This window comes from Arachis hypogaea, chromosome 3 (assembly GCF_003086295.3).
Source record: "Arachis hypogaea cultivar Tifrunner chromosome 3, arahy.Tifrunner.gnm2.J5K5, whole genome shotgun sequence".
NCBI classification, from domain to species: domain Eukaryota; kingdom Viridiplantae; phylum Streptophyta; class Magnoliopsida; order Fabales; family Fabaceae; genus Arachis; species Arachis hypogaea.
The window spans coordinates 10,282,362-10,306,761 of NC_092038.1; the positions used below are offsets into that span (position 1 = coordinate 10,282,362).

General features: G+C 34.3%; 3 protein-coding genes and 1 long non-coding RNA gene across 5 annotated transcripts; 1 reads left to right on the forward strand and 3 right to left on the reverse strand.

Moving 5' to 3' along the window:
* Positions 1-432: 432 nt before the first annotated feature.
* LOC140181766 (uncharacterized) lies at positions 433-1,577 on the reverse strand. The gene is made up of 2 exons (XR_011876963.1): positions 1,399-1,577; positions 433-1,163 (listed from the first exon to the last, which is right to left on the reverse strand). It is a non-coding gene; the product is annotated as an uncharacterized lncRNA (long non-coding RNA).
* Positions 1,578-5,403: 3,826 nt separating this feature from the next.
* On the reverse strand, positions 5,404-12,943 carry LOC112789427 (protein SEMI-ROLLED LEAF 2). Its single transcript, XM_072226640.1, has 20 exons — positions 12,868-12,943; positions 12,445-12,658; positions 12,070-12,144; positions 11,664-11,779; positions 11,154-11,268; positions 10,889-11,017; positions 10,656-10,703; positions 10,261-10,379; positions 9,977-10,173; positions 9,590-9,882; positions 9,331-9,480; positions 8,757-9,218; positions 8,486-8,632; positions 8,183-8,258; positions 7,267-7,394; positions 6,861-7,061; positions 6,650-6,784; positions 6,426-6,554; positions 6,077-6,313; positions 5,404-5,894 (listed from the first exon to the last, which is right to left on the reverse strand). The coding sequence occupies exons 2-20, from the start codon at positions 12,577-12,579 to the stop codon at positions 5,727-5,729; spliced, it is 3,060 nt and encodes a 1,019-aa protein (XP_072082741.1). The 5' UTR covers positions 12,580-12,658; positions 12,868-12,943; the 3' UTR covers positions 5,404-5,726.
* Positions 12,944-17,369: 4,426 nt separating this feature from the next.
* Positions 17,370-20,885, forward strand: LOC112789430 (cation/H(+) antiporter 28-like). Its single transcript, XM_025831315.2, has 3 exons — positions 17,370-18,826; positions 19,431-20,020; positions 20,277-20,885. The coding sequence occupies exons 1-3, from the start codon at positions 17,818-17,820 to the stop codon at positions 20,883-20,885; spliced, it is 2,208 nt and encodes a 735-aa protein (XP_025687100.2). The 5' UTR covers positions 17,370-17,817.
* Positions 20,886-21,305: 420 nt separating this feature from the next.
* Positions 21,306-23,836, reverse strand: LOC112789429 (DNA-directed RNA polymerases II, IV and V subunit 11). Of its 2 annotated transcripts, none has more exons than XM_025831312.3 (6): positions 23,557-23,836; positions 23,379-23,458; positions 23,206-23,295; positions 23,032-23,110; positions 22,405-22,500; positions 21,306-21,574 (listed from the first exon to the last, which is right to left on the reverse strand). In XM_025831312.3, exons 2-6 carry the CDS (start codon positions 23,429-23,431, stop codon positions 21,542-21,544), a joined length of 351 nt encoding a protein of 116 aa, XP_025687097.1. In that variant the 5' UTR covers positions 23,432-23,458; positions 23,557-23,836; the 3' UTR covers positions 21,306-21,541. The 2 variants fall into 2 exon arrangements, with proteins under 2 accessions (XP_025687097.1, XP_025687098.1); XM_025831313.3 differs by having other exon boundaries at positions 23,379-23,470; positions 23,557-23,778.
* Between the last annotated feature and the right edge of the window lie 564 nt (positions 23,837-24,400).

Genomic DNA, 24,400 nt, shown 5'->3' on the forward strand with positions numbered 1-24,400 from the left:
GATTGGAAAGACTTGTTTCTAATGAGTTTGTCCTTTGCTGTTTATGTGTACATATCCCAGCAACTAGTTTGTGCTTATTTTGTTTGGACAACTATGCCCAAGCAACTTTGGTAGTAACTAATTTTTACTTGTTATATATATGCTTTTTCTTTTGATGATTGTATAAAGGATATAAGGTATATTAGCACTAAGCTTAGATATGAAGTAATGCATTTTATTTGTTGTTTCATACTTTGTTGATAGTTTATTTGGAGTTGTTATGTTGACCCAAAAATGAAGTGTCAGAGATTCATGATTCTGACTTAAAAAAATGTTACCATTTAAAGCAAATACTGTTTTCTTTTCTGGGCATTTTTGGCACTTGGAATGATGGCTTGAGCTTAAGTTGGATTGTTAGAACTTAGAAGCACAGAACAGAAGAATACATGCATCTTTGATCAAATTTTGAGAATATTTTTCTCTTGTAGCAGAATTGTCTAAGAATCAATATCACTAACATTCTACAATATTATAGTAGCTTCTGATTGTACATAAAGTAGCATGTAAGTCACATTTACAGGCAGCATAACATTGCTCTAGAGATCAATTTATTATTCTAATATTTTAGTAATACTTAACAACTTAGTTTTATTCCTTGATTATGTTACAATGCAAATATATTATATTTGAGACCGGAAGCCTTGATGTAGTCATGTGGAGCAGCTTCTAGATAAAACAGCAAAGTGATAATATGAATATGTGAATCAATGCAAGGCGTGATAATGTGATTCTCAGAAGCAAAAGGCGTGGCCCTTACTTAGAAATGGTTAAGTCATCAAAACATTTCAATTCAAGTAGTCAGATTTGGGGCTTTTATGCTTGAAGAGATTAACAAAGCCATAAAATAGTGAAAGCAACCACTGCCAAATGAGAATCAGCAAGTTACCACATCGCTTATTACTAGGTCTTGGTTCTGGCCTTGGTCTAAAGATCCCATTGTATAGTTCTTTCTGCTTTTGATAAACAATTTGTCGTGTTCAGCAAGAAACCTCAATTTGTCTTCAGGGGCATACTTGCGTGTCTTTTGAAAATCTTCCTTGGCGGCATCTGTTTGCCCAAGTGCTGCCCTAGCCTTAGCCTCTCCTAAATAGAGCCTTGACATTGTTTTCATCCTCAGTCAGTACCTTCAAGTTCCATCATCCAATCAAATATCAGGGGAGCAATAAATCTCATGTACCTATTATTGTAAAATTTTAAGAGTTTTAATTCATTGCAAAAACCAGATTTTTCATAACTTAATTTGTTTTTGGAGAAGATAAAATATCTTTTGATAGAACATATGAACCAGAAGTAAAACAATTCTCTGGTTGGAGAGAGAAAGAGAGAAAGAGAGAAAGAGAGAGAAACTATGTAGTTTACTTGAATGACAAAATATGACCGAACATGTTAGTGGTGATGAAATCCACAAGTTTCTGTATACGAATGACTGAACTGTGTGATTATGCGATAATGAAAACTGAGTTTGAAGTTTTCCTCTGCTAAGATTAAGCAAACCCTTACGATAAGATGTTGTAACTCTCTTGTGTCAGAGAGAACTTAATTGGTTCCATTTTTTGTTGTGACATTAAAGATAGCAATATTTTCAAAATCATTCTACTTCCGTAGTTATATTCCATTAACAACCCAAAATTAAGTTAACGGAACTTGCAGAAGTCGTAATTATCAATTTTTATATCCAGAGTTATAATAGTGATTATTAGAATATTACATTATTTTGTGAGATAACAGACATTTATTTTTATTTTTTCTTGATATTTTTACATCTTAACTATGACATTATCAAAAGTTTGGTGCAAAATTTCAGTCAACTCTTCGGATTCTGACTCAAATTCACAAACATTGTGCGAGCGAAATACCAAATTGTCAAATCTTTTGCTTCTTGACTCCAATAGAGGCTCGTCTTGGTTGTTCTTGATATGTATGTGCCTCCTCTTTATGTTTTTACTCCGGCTTTCCAATATATACTTCGGTGTCACTTTATCTACTCGCTCAAAGCTAAAAGCATTAAGAGAATGACAGTACAGTATACCTCTTAACTCAAACAACAAACACTGACACGTTACATCGCGTGATATTGCGTCGTATGTAACAACAAACTTGTTAAATGTTGAGTTAGAAACATACTCTACAACTTCAAATGTCGTAAAACCTAGAATAAAATATGCTGATCTTGTGATGCAATTCACCTTTTCTTTAAATTATGCTTGAACTTCCCTGAACTTCTCGTGAGTATACATGTGCTGAAATTGAGTATCTATTGAGTATCTATCACGGTATAAAAATCTGCACCATCAAATTCTCTCTCTCTTTGCTCTCTGCTTCCTAGACAATTATCATATTACTTCACAAATTGAATCAATGAGCTATTTCGTGTGATAAATTTGTTAAAAAAATATGCATGCTTTCGCTCCTTTGTGTGCTTCTCATCCCGACCCAAAAGTGGTGATCGAGATAAACTAGAATCCATAAATGACGATCTTCGTGTAGCTCTGCAAAATATGACACAATGCAAAAATCAGACACGAAAATGAATCGAAAGTTATACCCGTTCGAACTGGAAAAATAACAACATCAATTAATTCGAATGAAACTGCGGTTATCTGAAAGTCACTTATTGCCTCTAACACCATACTTTGTGAGAAAATCATTCCAATTTTTGTCAAATGCATCTTTCGTAAACGAGTTCCAAACAACGTGACTCATCTCTTGTTCGATTTTTTCATGTCGCTTGTAGCCATTTAATTTATTTGGGATCTTCTTCATGATATGCCAAATGCATCACAGGTGAATTATTGTTGGCATAGAGGTCTCAATAGTCTTTTGCATTGATGTGCATTGATTAGTAAGAATTTCTTTTTGTGCCTTTCCTCCTATGCAACGAAGTCAACATTTGAATGATTGAATATCCTCATTTTTTATCAAAGCACATTCGAAAATTGTTGACTGACCGTGGTAGTTCCCACCCACAAAAGAACCAAAAATCATATTATACTTGCAAATGGACACCAATAGTTATGAACCGAAACTCGTTATGCGTATGAACTGAATACTATATCACAGTGAACCGAATACCTATATGTGTTGTAAGTGGTATCAAATGAAACAACATCTCCAAAAAATTCGTACGCAGCTCTGCTTCTAGTGTCAGCCCAAAATGTATTTTTGATAGAGTGATCAACTTCAAGGTTAAGTTCAAAAAAGAAATTTTAACTTTTTTTTCTCATTCTTAATAAGTACTTGTCAAATTCTTTGGCATTATCTTGTTCGTAAACATTCCGCAGTTTCCTTGTAATGTAACTCCTCGCATCTATTTCAATAAAACTTAGTTCACGATGACCACTTGCTGCTGCTACAAATGACTGACTGATATGTTTTGCTCGGTCTGATTTTGGCTTTTGCATTATTTTCAATGGTACAACGCACAAACATACTTAGGTCCCTGTGTTGTTTAAGCATCTCTACTCGATCTGGATAGCAAGGGTGTGAATAATTCAAAACAACTTTAGAAATGATCTCAAGACCAACAGTCTTCAATATATGTTTATAAATCTTAGCTGGACAATTTATTCCTGCTGAGGAGTTTGTCTTTAGAGTTGGAGATATCTTGAATTTTCACTTCCCCTCTCTACTGCATGTAATTAATTGATTCTTAATTTAATCTCCTTTCTGAGTGGTGTTCCTTATTTTCGTAGAAAAATCAGCAAGTTTGGAATAATCTTTGTAGAACTTTCCAGCTTCTTCGAGTGTCTTGAAAGTCATCCAAACCTTTGGGACAAATTGTTCATCGACAACATATCTGGACTGTAAAATGAACCGAAATATTGTCATAATAAGACCATTGTGTAATAACCAATGAACCGAAACATGTGCATTCTATAAATTCAGAAACTCCTACATTTTATCCAAATTCAAATTCATAAACAATACTGATTTTAGCAAAGAAGAATAAAATTATTCATTATTACTTTATTCAATTGCATTCTATTTTATTCAATTCAAAATTGTTGAAGAATGAACGGAAATACTATCATAACAAGACCATTGTGTAATAAAAAATGAATTAAAAAGTGTCCATTATATAAATTCAAATTTAGAAACTCTTGCATTCTAGAATGAACTGAAAATATTATAAAAAAACCATTGTATAATACCAAATGAACCGAAAAATGTGTTCATAAGCGACACTGGTTTTAGCAATGAAAAATGAAAATATTCATTATCACTTTATTCAATTGCATTCCATTCCATTCAATTCAAAATTATTGAAGAATGAAACTAGATAAAATGAAAATCGATCCAAACCTCGTCCACTTTATTCGATTCAGAAACATAATCCAAATTGCTCTCACTCAGCTGATTTGAACTTGAATCATTCATTGTTTTGATACAGAAGAATAATACGCTATTCAATTCAGAAGAATAATACGCTGTTCAAATGCAGATCAAAATCTGAAGAGAAAGAGAAGAAATCAGAGGAGAAACACAACGAAAACGAAAAAGAAAACGAAAATTTAAAGAGAAATCAAAGAAAAATGAAGAAGCTTTACGTTGAAGAAGAACGAAGAAAGAAGCTTTACGTTAAGAAGTTTACATTAAAAGTCTGTTATAAAAGCGTGAAAGAAAAGGTGGCACGACGTGTGAGAGAAAATAACATAGTTAGACTTAGTTAGGAAAATTACTTAGATGTAGAGCATTACTGTAAAAATATTTAATGTAGCATTACGTTTAAATTAACCATTAAATTAGTTTGTAAATAGTATTTTTAATCTAAATTAGTCTATGACTAGGAGTTTATTTAATATTTGAAATAATTTTAATTTATACTTCAAAGTTCAAATATTATTGGAAAGAAACTTAATTAGTTTACCTTTGATCGTACGTATATTTGATATATATATATATATATATATATATATATATATATATATATATATATATATATATATATATATATATATATATATAATCTAGAGTTCAAATATTAATTTTAACTATATTTTTAATAATATAATATAGTCCTAATTTATAATTTAAAATAATTATTATATTATAGTTATTTTCCCCCTATAAGTATTAACTTGTAAACATAGTTGCATTTGCAAAATTATTACCAAAAGAGAATTTGAAACACAGACAATTCTTAAAAGCATAACAACAATGAACTTATTTAAGAGAATGGTTAAACATCTTTTACATACATAGTTTGACTGAAATGTACGATTCAGGTTCCCAACTGCACCTCAAACGTAGATGATCATCATCCTTCATGCTCATGGTGAATTTCAGTTGTTACAAAGACTCAGTTGTGTGTTAGGATACTAATACCATGATATTTTTGCGGAAGAAGAAGTAGAACATTCTGAATAAGATTAAAACTCTTCTCATGTCTTTCTGATTGATAAGCAGATTGGAATTTCCATCTACAAGAAATTGCCTTTACAAAATTCTCATGTCCCCATAATGAAATCAGATGTGGACAATAAACAAAAGGAAAAAGAATGCAAACTCACTCTCATATAAAGGGATTTATCTATACATTTATAAACAGCTCCGAATGCAAGGATGCAACTAAATAAAAGGATATACACCAAGCAAATCAGAGCAGAAGAAGAATAAATATAATTGATAAATGTTGTTGCCAATTCATTGTCGACATAGCTGCTCTATTTTTCTGCATCTGCCGAGAATCAACATCCGGCGGCCTTCAAGAAATTATCATACGGGCGTGCCGCTGGCAGTTGAAAGAAGTTAGGCTGATGTTGGTATGCAGTTCCACAATGCCTTGGAGCAGAGTCAGGAAATGTGTTGAGTGAATTAGGACCCATGTTTGGAGGATCCAAGAATGGATTTCCACTCTGCAATTCAATTGTCATAAAAATTATATAGTTGTTTGGTTTCAGGAAACAAGTTCATGTTTTTAAACTTGATCAAATCGACCAATGATTAATATATAAATTAATGATTAAGCCCTCTTTTAAAAAAAAGTGCAGACTTAATTTGCCAATAAACCATAGATGTAAATGTCTCAGAAAAGTACCATAGAAGTCATTTGAAGATTGGAATTTGCAGACGTGTCCTTGTCCCAGTTCTCATGGTTGTACATAGGAGGAGCAAACCTAAATGATGATTGCAATGTATTGGAAGCCATGAAAACATTCAACTTCTCCTGCTTTCCCATGAGGAGGTTCTCACAATGGAGAGCCATTTCTTTGTAACTCATGTCAGGAGCCGTTGATGTAGAAATTCTCCCTACATGATTGGTTGTGTCCAAAACCTGCAAATGAATGATAATATCAGGAGTTCATTGGTTTTCAGAAATAAAATGTAGAGGAAAATTGAAAAGTCAAGCGTGTGATGTGTGCTTATAAATGAACAGAAGCACTTACTGAACCCAAAATGTCATCAACACTCAAAAGGTTTGTATTTCCTAAAGGCTGCTGTGCATTAGGATGAACTTGGATTTCCATTCCGTTAGATGGAATGTCGTCATCCATAGTAAATAATGGAATATCAACCTGCATTTTTTTCATGTTCGAACGACGAAGGTTCAGATAAAAGGAAATAACTGGAAAAAGAAAAAAGAAGAAAACAGCATAGCAGTTCAGGTTACCATATCGGAATGTTTATCATCTTTCAACCCGGCCTGATAGATTTCTGTTGTCTCAGTAGATAATTGGGCTCCTAGTGGACAAGCATCATCAGGCGAAAATTCACGAAGTAGCTCTTCTTTTAAGGTGGATGATTCCTGTTTCACAAGGAACTCAAGGGTATTACTAAAGTCCTGATAAATAGTGCAACATTGCATGGTATAGAATTTTTACATCTATTGGAATTCCTAGACCCTGTACTATCATGGTAGCAAATGATTCTTTAGACTGGCTTTCTGTCAATTTTATAGCTGAAAGTGACTTCAAAGCAGCTGCATCATCCTCTTTCGATCCATAAACTCTACTTGAATGTCTAGCTGTATCAAGAACAACTTGTAACTTGCTGTCGTTTAACAGTTGCAGGAATGGATCACACTGAAGAAAACCATAAAAGACAATTCAGAAGATACACGGATTATAATTTTATCACTTCACATACCAGTACAAAATAGATAGAAGCCTATTCAATTGAGTAAACAATCATCATATTATCAAGCTAAAAGAGAAAATGGGGAAGTTATAGAAAAGTAAAATAACTTAAATGCACAAAAGAAAATTCCATAAAATTAGAAGTACATACTGTCTTATCTGTCAGTGGCATTTTAGCAATAGAAATGAGAGAACCAATATTGTAGGCCTTGGAAGTGAAAACAATCATGGATGTTGCCAGTGTAAAGAGAGATCTGCGCCGTGATGGTTGAAGTTTGACTGGAAAATATAACAAAGCTTTAGAACTAGGCACTTTTAACAATGATTCACAACAAATTTTCTCCGAAGTAATATAAGGAAAATAAGCATTAAATAACAATCATCTAATATGAGAATAAGACTATGCTATGAACAAAGTATGTTATCACGACTTTTGTTTGGTTGAGTATGAACGAAGGGATCCAATTAATTTTGTTCCATTTTGTGCATCGCTGAAAATCCAACCTGCCATATTTTTATGTGAAGCATTGTACATAAATTACCACATGATAATTTTGCTACACAATATTGACTGCTAGTTTTTAATTAAAATCACAAAATTAATGAGTGCTTGATGCATAGTTTTTCTAGTTCAATTATTTAAAATAAGTGAGATGCTATGCATGAAATTGCATATGAATCCCGATCAAATTTAAAGGCATTCATCCAATAAATTTATAAAAGAAATCACTATCTACTATACTCTACCATCCATAACGCTAATATAGTTACATTGTCAAATCAAGAGAAAAGTTAGATCATGCACTATATAATCATCATTATATAAAGAAACTTCTCTTTTAGTCAGTGAAATACTGAACTTTTGATGAAAACTTAGTCCCTGAAATATTTTACCAAAGCTTCATATTTTGTCGGAGCAGTAAGTACTAAATATTATGCTTTTAGTTACTAACAGTGCCTTAATTTAACTTATTAACTATGAAAAAATGACAAATGAGGGAAAATTTTGAGAAAACAAGAAAAATAATCATGTGATGTCCAAACAAATGTGGGAACGAAGGCTCTACCTTTATCATTGAGGGAAATGCTCCTCAAGGAAATTGCCAACTGAAAGCTTTCAGTTAAGGCCTCATAAGAGGAATTCTGCAAGAGCCAAACTCACAAGATATGAGCATAAGATAAAAAGCCTACACTAACTTTTTAATGTAATAGAGACTATGAACTTTCAAAGAATGATTTTTTTTTAAGAGATTATTTGTATTTCCAGACAAAAATGCTGACATTTTATATCTTACAGTTAAAAAGGCAAATTGAATGAACAATCTGCATCTAATCTAACTATAATCGTCAAATGCATGCACTTCCATTACCTTACTCTGAGCAACAAGCAAGACAAGGCTGAAGGTGTGAGCAATTGCTTCAAAATTTTCAGGCGTGTTCATGGGGTAGACGGACTGAGCCCAGATAGATGATAGCATAAGAGTAATCTGATGACTACTCAACCTAAGGGGTAATGCCTGTAACACATTACTCATCAGAAGACAGGCAGAATTTGGTGGTGTTGATTGAAAAATTATGTTCTTGTTATTATTACAGTGAATTGTAAATAAGTAAACAAGAGCAAACTGTGCAATTATATACCAGTTGTTTATTGGAACTATCTGTAGTATTATTTTCTTCGGGCTGAGTCCTTCTTACACTACCTGATCGGCTAGACTTTAATCTATTTATTATAGAACTACTACCCTTTGAATTCTTTCTCTCCAGAGATTCAATAGAAGAAGATCTTCTACTAGCTGTCCGACTATAAGTTGACTTCAATCTGTTAAAAATAGAGTTATCACCAGTGTTTCCATCTGAATGACTTTCTTCTTGAATGGTAGCTGGCTTCCTCTCCAACTTTTCAAAGAGTGCAGCTGAAGAAGAAAAGACAGACGTGTTTCTTGAAAGCACCCTTTGAATATCCGCTGAATGTTGAGGTTGTGGACAAACGGATGATGGCACAAGAACAACAGAAAATATGCGGTGTGCACCCACCCTGGTTTCTTGGTCCAGATGGACCATCGACAAGAGTAACTGATGAAATAGAGCCTCGGGGAATGCCTATATAATAGAGTAACAAATTTGCAGGAAGGAAAGATGGAAAAATGAAAAAGTCAGATAGAAGCAAGGAAAATTACAATCATAACCAATCAATCAATTTAATAAATCTTGCCTTGTTCTGATATGTCAAATTCGGTATTGACGCGACTATTTGAGCAGTTCTATAAACTGCAGAAATCAAGGTCCTGGACATAACTGTAATACTAGACATATTTTCCAGCATCACAGCCATTGTGTCGAGAACAGGACCTGCATCTGCAATCTGTTTAACATTACAGCCACACAAGAGAGTTAGATCATAGAGATCATATGTTTATCTTGTTCATTACACTAATAAATAATATCTTTAATAATGTGGAATTTTTTATCACCTTAGTTGTTAACTGTACAAGGCATTCATCTACTTCTTGTCGGTATTTTTGGTTCCATTGTATCACTTCAGCCCCCAGACTTGAATCGTCAAGGGAGCAGTGTATGCTTTTCCGTAGATGCCTCATCATATCACTCAATGCACCAATAATGGCAACAGATTGTTGAGATCTTGTATGCTGAGCAACACAACTAATAACGCCAACAATGTCAAGTTGCATATTAGGATTCTTTAAAACATTCTTGTGATCAAGGTGTTTGACTAAAATGGACAGCAACAAATGTGTATTCTGTCCTGTAAATTACAATGAACTCAATTTTAAGATGATCAGATAATAAAAACTGGTATAAAATGTACCATATCTTAGAGCACTCAAGAAGATAAATACCAGAATTTTCAATTATCGACTGCATGTCAAGCAAGACAGAAAGAGCAAGACCATGATCAGGAGACCAGAGATTTGAATTATCAAAATAGCGGAACAAGGATTCCAAAACTCGTCGAACAGTTGTACCCTCCTTGGCTAACTTTGCCATATTCTGTATGCAAACTCGTGACCAGAATCCAGGGTTTGCTGCATCCTCCCTATGGATATGAAAAAAAGAAGTTAACAGCAACTATGATAGATCAGTAACATACAATGGAAGCTATCACAATGACAAGGACGATTACTTTGACACTTGAAGTTCTCCTTTTTCATTCACTATCATTTTCCAAGAATAGAGCCTGGCTGCATTCCGTTGAGCATCTTTCTGGACTTCACCGTAATTTTCCAAAACAACTGAAACAACCTGAGTTAACAAGAGTTGCATAAAGCTGTTAAAGGCATGATAAACATAAAAGGGTATCAACAAACATATTTTGTGCGTGTAGATTCCAACGCTATCAGAATTGATCATGACAGAAAATAATCATTAGTTACATATTTAAAGAAACAGCACCAATTTGAGTAGAACTAGAAATCACAGTGAAGACAGTCACCGATTTAGTTTTCCAAGGAAAAAAAAAAGAAAAAAAAGAGAGAAATGCAATCTCAAAAAAACATTTAAAATGGACTACTAACTCACATTGTCAAATTCAACTGAAATATGAGAGAATTCTCCCATGAACCAAACCTGTAAAAGAAATAAATAATGATCAAGCTGCTGTTGCAAGCATCCAGTTTGCTAACAAAAATATGGCTTAAATAAGCTAGGAATATGGGAAGAAGGACCACTCTAGTTGGCCAATTGGGCGGGCAAGAAGAGAAGAAAGTTTAAAGAATCTTTTCAAATAGTAGATCGCATATGGCTAATATTACCATTGATGAAAGGACTTGAATTCCAGCAGCACGCAAATTTTGTATTTTTGCATCTTCTCCCATTTCTTGAGCTAGACGGCAAAGTTTTGAAATGAAGCCATCTAGATTGAACATATAAGTACCATCCGTCTGTATCATAAGAGAATACCTCTACATGCTTCAAACTCCACAGGAACAAATTGCTATATTATACATAATTTAAGTACAAAAATAAAAATAAACTTGCAACAAATTCCTAAATAGATAACCTACCAAAAAACCCCACCTGATTGTTCACAAAGTCAAACAAGGTGTGGCAGCCTAAAATCTGCACTTCATCATGCCGTGTTTGATCAAGAAGAATTTGTATAATACTAAGCAAGCTACTTGCAAACAAAGGCCTGCCACAATAGTATTCTCACAAATCATACAGATGCTTTTGTGCATAAGAAATAGAAAATCAGCTAATATTGCTTCCTTAGAGGCTATTTGGTCAAATTGGTGCAAATTCAAGGAGACTATAGTCTCCAAAACAAGCAACAATTTCTGCATAGTGTCTTTTCTGTGATACATTAGACATCAGGATATTGGTGATAGAGTACTGCTTGGTTAAATCTGAATGTATATTTATTTAACTAGTTTACTGACAAGGTGAAAAAAACATATTGATGTTGACGGTGAAAGTATATGTCATGAGAAACTCAAAATCCTGTTTGCCTCAAATAACCTGATTATTTCAAATGGAGGGGGGGGGGGGGGGGGGGGAAGGTGAATTCAATATGATGAAAGTACTCACATTTGGTCCCGACAAGAAACCAACAACTTCCTGTAGATACAAATGACAACTTTGACAGCGTGGTAGTTCTCATTTCTCAACTCCCTATAACACCTTTGCTCAAGATAGCTCGTTATCTGAAATAAGCAAAGATCGCAGAAGGTTAATTCAATATTTATAAGAAAAGAAATAGACTTTAAATTTTTAAAGGTGTGAAAGATGCTATAGCACTTCACGTAGTAGCTGTGCACATGGCAAATAACAACATTCAAAAGCCTTTGCCCCTAAACTAAAATCTTTCAACTGAGAAGCAGTGATTGTTTATCCGAGAATGCATGGTAAAACATTGTGCAAAATGTGATCTCCAAATATACAAAATCAAAATACACAGACACACGGAAAGAAAGAAAGATAGATAGATAGATACCTTAGGAACGCGAAGGGGATTTTTGGCGGCGTATTCACATAACTTGCTAATCATTCGATCATTGGGTTCCTCGTCCTGCCACAATCACAACCAAGAAACATACAATACACACATTCATTCATTCATTTACTCTCTCATATTGCTAACAATCATAGGCAGTTATCCGAATGAGCCGAACTAATCCCTCATCTGACCCCTGACATAGCCTCAAAATATCAAGAGCGAGGGAAGGGAAACATAACATTTTCCCCTCACAGGCTCGAAACCGTGACGCTAGCTAACACCTATTCTCTACTTGGCTTTGTCTTGCAGATCCAATAAATTTTTAAACAGAGAATGAAATGAAATGAAAATTTAACAGAAAAATAGAAAAACCTGGTTTTTAGGGAAGATATCAGCAAGGAGCTTCTTGTAACGCTTGATTGGATGCCTTGAACGCTCCCTCAACGCAGGACAGAAACAACACAAGCTGCCGCATACGGGCCATATGTTCCGAGAAATCACGCTCATTCTTCTTCTTCTTCTTCTTCTTCTTCTTTCTTCTTCCTCCTCTTCTTCTTCTCTCTTTCTACCTTATTGATGATTGATCCTATCAGCATTCAATTCAGTTTCGCAACGAAGAGAAGAGAGAGAGAGAGGGAGAGAGAGAAAGAGAGAAAGAGAGAGAATGAATGAGAGAGAGAATTAAAAATCGGTAACTGTATTTTGTGTGTTCGAGGTTGATTCGATCCCCTCCCTGCCTCTGCTTTCTTTCTCTATTTTTTTTAGATCTTTTGATTTTTGATTTTGTAATGTTACCTTCACTTCCTCTTCCTCTTCCTCTTCTTCTTCTTCATTCATTCAATTTTTTGACACTGCAATGATTGGATTAGGCAACATTGTAAGGTAATTTTCTATCTAATGATAAGTAATAATGGTTTATGGTATTTATTTGTCGTCTATTATGTTCAGACAGCTCGATGGTTTGGGAGACACGTAAGATTCACGTCATATCCTTAACTTCTTTTATTCAAATTCCCCGCCAAGTGCCAACCAACCAACCTTATTTTCGAAAAAAAAATCCGGTACCCACTCAAGAAATAGTGAGGCTCTTGATAAAAAAAAAGATATTCTTTTTTATCCTTAAATTTTATTTTTTTGAGATTAATTAGTTTTTGAGTCCTGCTAGTATAGTTGTTAGAACCGAACCAGTGATTGAACCGGTCAAGTTATTGATTTATTAGTTTATTAGTTCAACCGATAAATTATTAGTTGAATCGATAAAATCAGTCTCACGTAAATATAAAATATAAAATAGTTAAAAACTTAAAAATTAAAATTTGAAATATATATCTTCACTGACATTTTATGAAGAATCAAGTCTCAACTTTTAAAAATAACTAATATAAAAAAAACCATAAAATTTATCAGTAATACTACAATAGTATCTTAATTTGACACAATAAAAAAATAATTAATTCACAAAGTCTATCATCTAACTATAATATCAGTAGATTTTAACACTAATATCAAAACAAATAATCTTAATCACAATACTAGCAATAAAATAGATCAAGTAAATTAATAAATTTTTAGTGAAATTTATATTTATATTAATAATGGTATATAATTAAAATATAATTAATTTGAAAAATAGAAAAAACAAAAATTAAATTAAATTAGATATTTATGTATACTATATAATTAATATTTGTCAAATATAATATTTAGAAGCGTAATGGTTGAGTGGCAAGTGGAGGTTGCTTTTGCAACAAGGTTCTTGGTTTGAGACCTGGTGGAGACATTTTTAAAAAATTTTCAAGCAGGCCGGTTCGATTAGACCGATTTGCACTGGTTCTCATCGGTTTCGATTGGTTTGATCCGATTCATCCCGGTTTTCTTCCTTAAACGGTTCAAAGAGTAAATCGAACTGGACTAGAGTTCGTTTTACCGGTCGAACCGGCCGGTCCGGTTCAATTTTTACAACTATGCCTACTAGGGAGCTAATGGAATATTTGTACAATGTGTACAATGGGTTATATGAGTTACAAAATGAACATGACCCATATTATCCAGAATAACCATCCGGGTACTAGGGATCTCATGTCATAAAACCACTCATCCCAAAAGCTTAAGCTTATTTTGGGGTTCACCGAAGATCAAACTTTTGACCTTTCGGATCTAGAGCTCTGATACCATGTCATAATACCACTCATCCCAAAAGTTTAAACTGATGGAAAAAGGTAACACTAATGGTTATATCTCTAATTAGGGATGACAATACCTCCCGAATCTGCAGGTACCCACTCCGCCCCTACCCGCTCAGGGCAAGTAATTACCCGCCCCGCACCGGGACGCGTTTTTAGCGGAGCGGGTTCTTGAGAAGGGCGGGGCGGGGCGGGGCCGGGTTTAGGTAATACCCGCCCCTACTCGCACCGCTATATATATAATATTATATAATTTTAATATATAATATGTATAATATATGTAAAATAATTAGTAAATGATTAATAATATTGTATCATATTTAAATTTTTACTTTAATTTATGTTATGTATGTAATGATGGTTATATAAATTTTGAAATTTAATTTAATTTATTGGATTTTAATAATTATAGGGGTGGGGCGAGTACCCGCAGGGGCGGGTTAGGGTTTAACGTTTTACTACCCGCTAGTATAAGTGGAGCGGGTTCTATATGGGTTGTTGTAGGGCGGGGCGGGTTGGGTAGAGCAAAAACACGCTCCTACCCGCCCCGCTGCCACCCTCTAAACTTCCATTGTACACATTGTACAAATATTCCATTGGCTCCCTATACTTCCTCTTAGTTTTTTTGTCAATATTTTCTCTGTATATTAATAAAATAAGCTTATATAGCATATTAAAATGTTGATTTATCTATTAAAAATAAACTAAAATTGATAAATTCTTTTTAATTGAAAGCTCGTGGTCATTAGAAATAATTATTATTTTTTTTTGGTTACCTTTTATAAATAATGGACTAAATTTACTATGTACAACTAAAAAGTATTAGTAATTTTTAAATTATTTTTATTTATAAAAATTAAATAAAGAATATATTAGTAATTAACGAGTCAGATAAGTATGTTATGGAGAGATGATTGACAAAGGGACTAATCAATCTCACGAAGTTTTTTTTTTTTTTTTTTGGTTTCCCACGGTATCCCCCAACCCGGCAGGTCAAGGACTAATCCGTCGCGGTACTGAGCTCCATTTAAGGGTTTGCCGCTGGCCAATGGGTTGCTGCATGCACAAGGCGGGATTCGAACCCCCGACACTTGCTTAAGCGGACTAGTGAGCTAACCACTAGACCAACCCAACTTGGTTTCACGAAGTTAATTATCAGAGGCTGAAATAGGTATTTTTTTTTTTTAAAAATCTCATACTCCTTCAAAGAAATTATCAAGAGTTTGAAATGGGTATTCAATCTATTTTCTTCTGTTCTCTTCTTTTTTACTAATTACTTCTTGGTCTTGACCATAAAATTATTTTTTTTTCGGTAAATACTAAATAACCAGTTAATATTTATTTATTTTTTTGTTTATTTTTTAACATTTATTCATTAATTAAGTAGTTTATTGTTGATTAAAATAGTTAGTACCTTAATAAAATTGTATATTGCTAATATTTATTCGTATTAATGTTACTTTTGGCATTATCTAAAATACATTTTAATTTTATATACATATTTTTTTGTTAATATTATATCCTCTCGTCTAGCAGTACAAAGACTCATTCGTCATGAATTTGAGTTCTCTTTAACAGTACATGCGAGATAAAATTCGAACTTTTAAGTTTTAACACTTATTTAAATTGATTAGTGAACTAACTATTAAACTAATTCAAATTGGTTATTTTATATACATGTTAATTATGCTTATTTATATCGAATAATACTACACATTCAAATTTTTTTATTAATCAAGTTGGTCAACATGCCAATGAATAATAGCTCAAATGGCATAGTCTCCACATACTCAATTAAGAGGTTGCGGGTTCGAGTCTCCTATCTTTGATAAAAAAAAAAAAGTTGGCCAAACATAATAAAAATCAGATATGACTAGCATTATTTCAAGTCTTATTATTTTAACATGGTTAAACTTAGTTTATAAAAAGACTTGAATGTGTACCATTACTCATTTATATTTAAATGGTTTGAAATTCTCCCCAACTTAAAAACCTAGTGTCATTGTGTCTAATAAAATTTGCACTTGCATCATGTCTAATAATGGAAGAATGTATATATATCGATTCAAATATAAGACAAAACAAGTTTACACAATAATTTAGTAAAATCATTGGGAAGAAAGATAAAATACATGCATTGAGCGACTAATCATTAAGATTCCTGCAAACCTGAAATCCCTTGGTTTTATTTTTCAAGCAAACAATACCATGATTATCATCACTATTTTATATTAATTTATTTTATTTTTATTTACCATTTCTCTCTTTTCTTTTCTTTTCTTTTTTTTTTATTAGGTTATTTTTCAAATCATTAAAATCCCTTCCAAAATGTTAACTGTTAAAACAGATTACAGCTAAATCTATTAGAAAACGTGTTGTATGTTGATGAGAAAATACAAATCAAACATTGAAGAGCTAAACTAATCAGCAATAGTTAAGTTCACATGTAAAAGAAACAATACAAACAAACTTGGATTGATCGAGTAATTAACTCACCCGTCTACTTAAATAAATATCGAGAGATCGAATCATATCTTATGTATGCAGCACAATTAGTCCTTGACTTCATGAGTTGGAAGATAGCGTGCGAAACAAAATTCATACAAGGTCAAACTAGTTTGTAAACAAATTAAATATAACCAATTGTACAAGGTAGCCATAAGCCTCTAAGATTGTGTGACATTCCTTTTAACAATAATCTTAAGATAATGAGTTTGCATTTTGGTGATGACTTATGCTGGTTAAGTGAGAAATGTATCATATAAAATGGGGAACCATGTGGCATGCATTATTAGATTAATAATGCTTAAGAGAATATAAATAATTAGCGATGGAAATGTAGCACAACTTTTGTGATATATCCATTTTTTGCGGTTTATTAATATCCTTATACACTCTCCAAATCCTTCAATTTTGAAGCTTCGTAGATCTGGTACTTGTTAAGAATGTTTTCCTCCATTGTCTCCTAAAATTAAGATATAAATCACAACCATTCACCATCTCAATTTTTTTTTTTTTGCCAAACTTGGCGAAGGTTGATCATTAGTAAAATAAAAAATTAAAAAAAATGAGAAGGAAAAACTTTGTACTCTTCTTTGAGAATGTAAACAAGAATGATAACAGGGTAAGCTAGAGAAGAAGAGGAGGAGGAGGAGGAGGAGAAGGAGAAGAAGAAGCAAGAGAAAGAAGGGAAAAAAAATAATACATATACACAAAAATATATTTATATTATTTATCTGATCAAACCCCAGGTTTTAACTTAAAAAAAAAATTAAATTCAACATGGCAGTTGTATTGACCCAATGTTCAGAAAAGTTAGGCTACCTCGTACTTCAATTAGGCAAAAATTTTGTTATGTTTATGGTGATGGTGATTGTATGCAATGCTTTACATTATTTTCTAAAGCCTTATTCACAACCTCGGATCACTTCTGACATATTTGTAAGTTCTGAATTTTGTTTTCTTATTGTCAAGTGTTGTCTGCTTTTAGAATTTTGGAAAAAGGAAAATGCTCAAAATTTTTATACTTACTCTTTATTTTCTTTTTTTTTTTTTATTTTGAATGCAGGTAGGACTAGTGATGGGGAATGTATCTTTCTTACGCAAATTGTACATGGAATTCAACACAACCTTTGTGTTCATCATAGATTTTGGTATGATGTGTTACATGTTTGCTTTGGGGATAGAAATGGATCCATTCATACTGTTCAAGAAACCAAGTAAGGATGCTCAAGTTGCATATGCAGGAATAATTTGCACTTTCATCATAGCAGGCACCACAACACCATTCCTGCATTACTTTACAGATCAAACCAAGTTGCTAGAATACACATTCTCCCTCTCAACTCTTCTATCTAGCACAGCATCCCCAGTTTTGACTCGTTTGATAACGCGACTCAAGATAGGCAAGTCGGATATTGGGAAGCTTGTGATAGCAACAGGGATGCACTCGGATTTTGTATGCTCCTTGCTTCTTTCGGTTGGCTACATAGCCATGCCATTGGACGCATTTTGCGATGATTATGACGAAAAGAAGCGCCTTAAGAAGGCCATCATAATGGGGTGTGCACTTCTTGGACAGACTGTTTTGACAGCATTGGTTTCACCAATCTTTATGAACTGGGTTGATAATGAAAACCCGGAAGGGAAACCTATGAAAGGTTCACATTTGGTGTTGTCAATTGCAGTTATGGTCATGGCTTGTGCCTCATCAACTATATATGAATATAGTCCAATTCTAAGTGCTTTCATGGCAGGGGTGTGTTTTCCAAGGGAAGGCAGAGTTTCCAAATGGGTTATTGCCAAAATCAACTACTTGTTGACCACTATCTTCTTTCCTATCTTTTTCTTGTGGATGGGTTATGCAGCTGATTTCAGAGAGTTTGAAGCTGGACATCTATTGACTTGGGCAAAATTGTTTACACTTATTCTCATTGCCATTGTCGGCAAGGTTGTTGGAACAGTTATTTTGGGGATGATACTTGGTTTTCGCTGGCCGGAATCGGTTGCAATTGGATTACTCCTAACCACCAAGGGCCATTTTCACATCTTCTTGGCTATCAAAGCGGCAAGTATTTTCCTCACTTTTTCTTTATCTTCACTTATCATAGAGGCGGCGTTTGGTAGTTGGACAGAACACAAAATACAAAGACAGGGAGACAACGATTATATAGAAATTTTCTATTCATTGTCTTGTCTTCTCTATCTCTCGCTCTAAACACATTTTTGTGTCCTTCTGTCTCTGTATTTGCCTTTTGTCTCTGGAACCAAATGTAGCCAAATAGATACTAGTCCATTTCTTGCATGGAAATTGGAAATATTTACTTTTGTGATGTCTCCAAAGGGAATGTCATCAGCCAACATGCACGCATGATACTATGATAGTGTCAAGTTTCTATTTTCTAGCAATTTGATATAGCAGTACCCTTTAAAACTGAGAAATGAAGGGTTCTTCCACAATTCCAGATCATCATCATCAGAAATAGTGAAAATGGAGGAATATATATACCCTTACCTAATAATACATAATGAAGCATTTGATCTGTATTCGTGTACATCTATAAATTAAGTTCACCACTTCTAATTCTAACTATAAGGCATGCAACATAAATAGATAATAAAAAATCATGTTTATAACTGAATCAATCTCATATTTGTCCTTGTATTACCAGATAGGTTGTGGTGCCAATACTTCAACTGGCATTACAATGATAATGGCAATATTTTTCACAATAGTGCATACTCCATCAGTGATAGCATACATCATAAAACGTGCCAGGAAACGAGCACCAAATCATCGCATGACGCTCCAGTTGCTTGACCCACTACATGAGCTAAGGATACTCTTGTGTGTCCACGGACCTGACAACGTTCCTGCTTCCATCAACTTCATGGAGATCTCAAGAGGGGCAACACCCCCCGGCATTGTGGTATATGTCGCGGACATGATTGAACTCACTGATCAGATAGCAGCAACAGTAGAGAGAGGCACAGAAGGACATACAACAACTGTGAAAGATGCTGCAGTCGTGGAAATGAGGGACAAAGTATCCAACTCTTTTCAAGCCTATGTAGATGAGGATAGTGAAGGTATTACTCTCAAAAGAACATTAGCAGTGTCAACAATCACTAACATGGCACAAGACATCTGTGTCTTAGCAGATGAATTGATGATTGCCCTCATTATACTACCATTCCACAGGAACCAACGTCAGGATGGAAAATTGGATATGGGTCACCAGGGATTCAGATATGTGAACAGAAAGGTAATGTCAAAAAATTTATCATTAGTATTATTTTGATAAATAAGATGAACAAGTTCAAGAATCAAAGGAGCTAGCTAGCCATAGTAAATCCAAGTAGCTGCAACAAGAGTAATGTCAAAAGTTATGTGCATCAATTCTCTTTGAGACTATCAAGGAAGAAAATGCACATGTTAAATGAAAACATATATAGCAAATAAAAAATCAATTACCTTAATATTGATAGCTCAATAATGCAATAATAGATACTGTTTAACAGTTATTAAGGAGTGCTCCTTGTTCCGTGGGGATTCTAGTTAACAGAGGCCTTGGATCAATTGAAAAGATATCAAGAACTCAGGTATCACTGAATGTGGCAGTAATATTCATTGGCGGAAAAGATGATAGGGAAGCACTTGCCTATGCAGGTATGGTAGCACGACATCCAGGAGTAAAACTTACAGTGATCAGATTTCTGGTAGATTCCAGTGCAGAATCCTCAAGATTAGCAGCTTATAGAGTCAACCTTCCAGAGCTGGAGGAAGAAGTGGGACACGACGACGAATGTTTTGCACAATTCTACGAAAAGCATATAAATGGGGGTTGTATTTCCTACTTAGAGAAGCATCTTGCCAGCGCAGCCGAAACATTCACAACTCTCAGATCATTTGAAGGGAAATACTCTTTAGTCATCGTTGGTAAAGAAGGTGGGATGAACTCTATATTGACAAAAGGGATGGACGATTGGCAACAGTGCCCAGAATTGGGACCAATCGGGGATGTACTTTCAGGACCAGATTTCGCAATGACAGTGTCTGTGTTGGTAATCCAACAACATAGACTGAAAGGAGAACTAGATGGTCTTGATGAGGACTTCTCCATCATGTAGGCATTATTAGATGATTAGGTAGTATAGTTGTAGATACTAACAGTAGCAAGAAAACAAAAAGATAGAGCAAACCATGTGAAAATTGTAAAGATAAATGTAGAATTTGATGAACGTTTCATCAGGAGGTTAAAATCAATAAAGATATTGTACAGTGAACCATGTCTCTAACAACATGATCGAAAGCATTAGGAATGACTTTATGTGCAGCTAAACCCCCTTGTTCTTCTCCTACACTTAAATTTTTCAACCCTAATGTACTCCTGTAACAACTATTTTATTCGAAGATCTCACCATTTGCGTTCAACACTATCATGCTACCTTCAAGTGTATGTTCCCCAAAGTATATTCATATTCAGTAAAACTCAATTCACTGAACATTGCATTTAAATAATCCAAGTTATACTAGAATAGAACAATCAATTAAAAAAAGTGTATATTCACATTCAAGATTCATGGAGAGCAACAGGGTTCATGTGACAGGATTTTTTTCCTTTTTAAAAATAATTAGCTTAGTACAATGCAAATCATCCTTCAATAGTTTTGTTAACATTGAAATTGTTCACCACTGTAGAAGTTCCTTGGTCCAAAAGAAACATCTTTAACAAGTTTCATATCAAGCAAAGGCTAAAGGGAAAAACTTCCATCTTGAATGTACATCAATAGTCCCTTGAAAACTTCACCATCTCCGCCTGCAATTAAAAATATGAATTTGTAACTAACAGAACTAAAATAAAAATGGACAAAAAAACTTCGTAAAATCCATAAACGATTTGTCTCTTCCCAGCACAAAATTATATTGCAACATAATCATTCTAGGTAGTCAAGGGTTCCACAGAATTGTTCCCTATTCCCCACACTGAAATGCCAGAATTATGCCCACTTTGCAGAACTTAAGAGCCAATTCCCAGGACACCACAAAAGAACTACCAAGAGACTATTAGTATTTACGTTTGAAGTGCCATATAGAAGCGGAGAGTCATGAGAAACAATTTCTCAATATTCACAAAGATGCATCCTCAGAATAAGGCAACATCTCTTATAGAAGGAAAAAGCCAACTCACAGTCCTCCCCATAAATGTTGTCTGGACTTAGCCACATTTGCTAGGTGGAAAAGGCAGATACCATAAAAAGAAAGAACAATATAATTCTAGAATGGTAGAGCTTAGCCAAAATATAGCAAGAGATGCCAAACTTGTGATATAAGTATTCTTCTTTAACACATTATAAGTTACTTAAGTTGAACGTCTTCGGACTCCAATTTCCTAGAACAAGCTACTGACAAAACATCGGGTACACCACACAGTCAAATGATGTGATCAAATTCAGAACTGCAGCTACTTTGCAGTTTTGGGAGTGATGATATTGAAATGGGGCCAATCAGACAATCATCGCCCGGTACTAATGGATAATATTCTAATATCTGAAAGATTCTCAAGATTAAGGAGTAAACAAGTATCAGTGATTGCATGGAATTAAACATATTTTCAAGAAGAGGAAAAAAAAGAAACAACATACAGACCTCAAATGCATTCTTCAAGTGATCAAGTTCCCTGTCCAGATCATTAATAGCCTGGTTATATGCCTGCATTGGGGATGACTGGCTAGTGGTATGTATCTGCAAAAGCAACAGCAACAGCAACAGCACAACAGGTAATGCTAATAATTTCTAGATGTTGCACATAAAAGTAGAAATTTGAGACACTCCCAAGTTCCAAGTGCCGATTAGAAACAAAAATACCACAAAAGCATATACATATGGAAGTGTGAACTTTGAATATTAAAAGATTAGATGCTTCAAAACCATCACTAAGTTAGTAAACAAGCTGCTAGGGTAAGTTGTAACTTTTGACTCTTAGGATGTATTTTTGAGTGTTGCAAATGAAGGGAATGAAAGACAGGATTTGAAGAGTAAAGCAGAATCCTTTAACTCTTCAAGCCTTTCTTCCACCTCCTTTCCCCTTCAAAATCCCCTTCAAAATCCGACATCAGAAACACACCGTTTTAGTACCAAACTACATCGTATCACTTGTGAATGAAATTGTTGTGAAGCCAATTTCAATCACATTTTATTATGATCTATACATTTACCAAAAACTTTGTAATTAGTAATTACTGAAGGGAAAAATATGGAAGATTGGAAACCCACCCTCACAATAATTTTGTACTGGAGAGGGTGAGGCAGCTTGTATCCAGCAAACAACACGTTCTCGTCTCGATGCAGCTGCCTGAAAATACAAGCATCCAAAAAAGCGAACGATTTAGGTTTAGGGTTTATACAGCTAAAATCAAATTAAAACTGAAGGCAAAAAAAAATGCGCACATGCGAATGATATTGCCTATAGTGTGTTCCTCTCTCTCGATGGTGAAAGAGGCGGCATTGATGATCTTCGTGTCCCTCTCATACGACACCCTGAAATCAAGTTTTGACAATTAGAACTGTAGAGAGAGAGAGAGAGAGAGAGAGAGAGAGAGAGAGAGAGAGATGAGGCATACTTTTTGGTGCCTTCGGGGACGACAAAGCGTTCGTAACGGTCAGGGGCGTTCATGGCGAAGCGCTTCTACTCGCCGAGTCTCTGAGTGTAGCTCTTAATCAATTAGTTAATTAATGCTAATAGACTATTAGTAATGAAATAAGAAAAACAAAGGACAAGTGAGGAGTTAAGCTTCTTACAGGACGAAGATTACGTAACGGTGCTTGGCGGTCTGCTACGACTGCCGCAGAGGTGGCGGTGGTGGTGGCTGAATCAGAAGTTGGGGTGTGAAAAATATAAATAAAAACCAGTAGCTACGAGCCTACGAGTACGGATCAAGTACTCAAGTACATTGGCTTTCAAGTTTCAAATACCTAACTTAGTAAATCCCATGATCAAACAAAATAATCAAGGGCGTATTTTTATTTTTATTTTCTACTATTTTATATAATAAGTACTTTTGGTTTTTTAGTTTATTTTCATTTATAAAATTTTAAAAACAAAGCTATACTGCATGTCTGGTTTATTAGTCATAACCGACTGAGAGTCCTTTTTCTTGCAAATATTTCTTCCTGAATTGGCGGCAAACCAGCTGCAGCCCTCAAGCTGGCAATTAAATCTCTATCAGCAATATTTCTTCTCTTCCAAAGCTCTTGAACTGCAGCCTCAAGCCCCTGATCTGGAGCATACACATATACACAAATACACACAGCATGGTACAACGAACAAAATCAACAGAGACTAATTTCAAGAGGCTTGTTACATGGTTTCTGATATTGAAGGCATGATCCATATACCTGATAACATTCCCCACGACAAGTAGGACATTGATACTGCAAATTCCGATCCACTTGAAATTGGTGATATTTCTCATCACTGTCAAAAACAAAAAATAAAAATGAAAGAAGCAGACTTTAAACAGGGAAAAATGATGACTAACCTCAAGACAATGTCAAGAGTCAACAATCTCTCAAGAAAAACATGTAAAAAAATTGACAATAGACTCCAAATATCACGGAATAAACTCAAAATATTAATCAACAA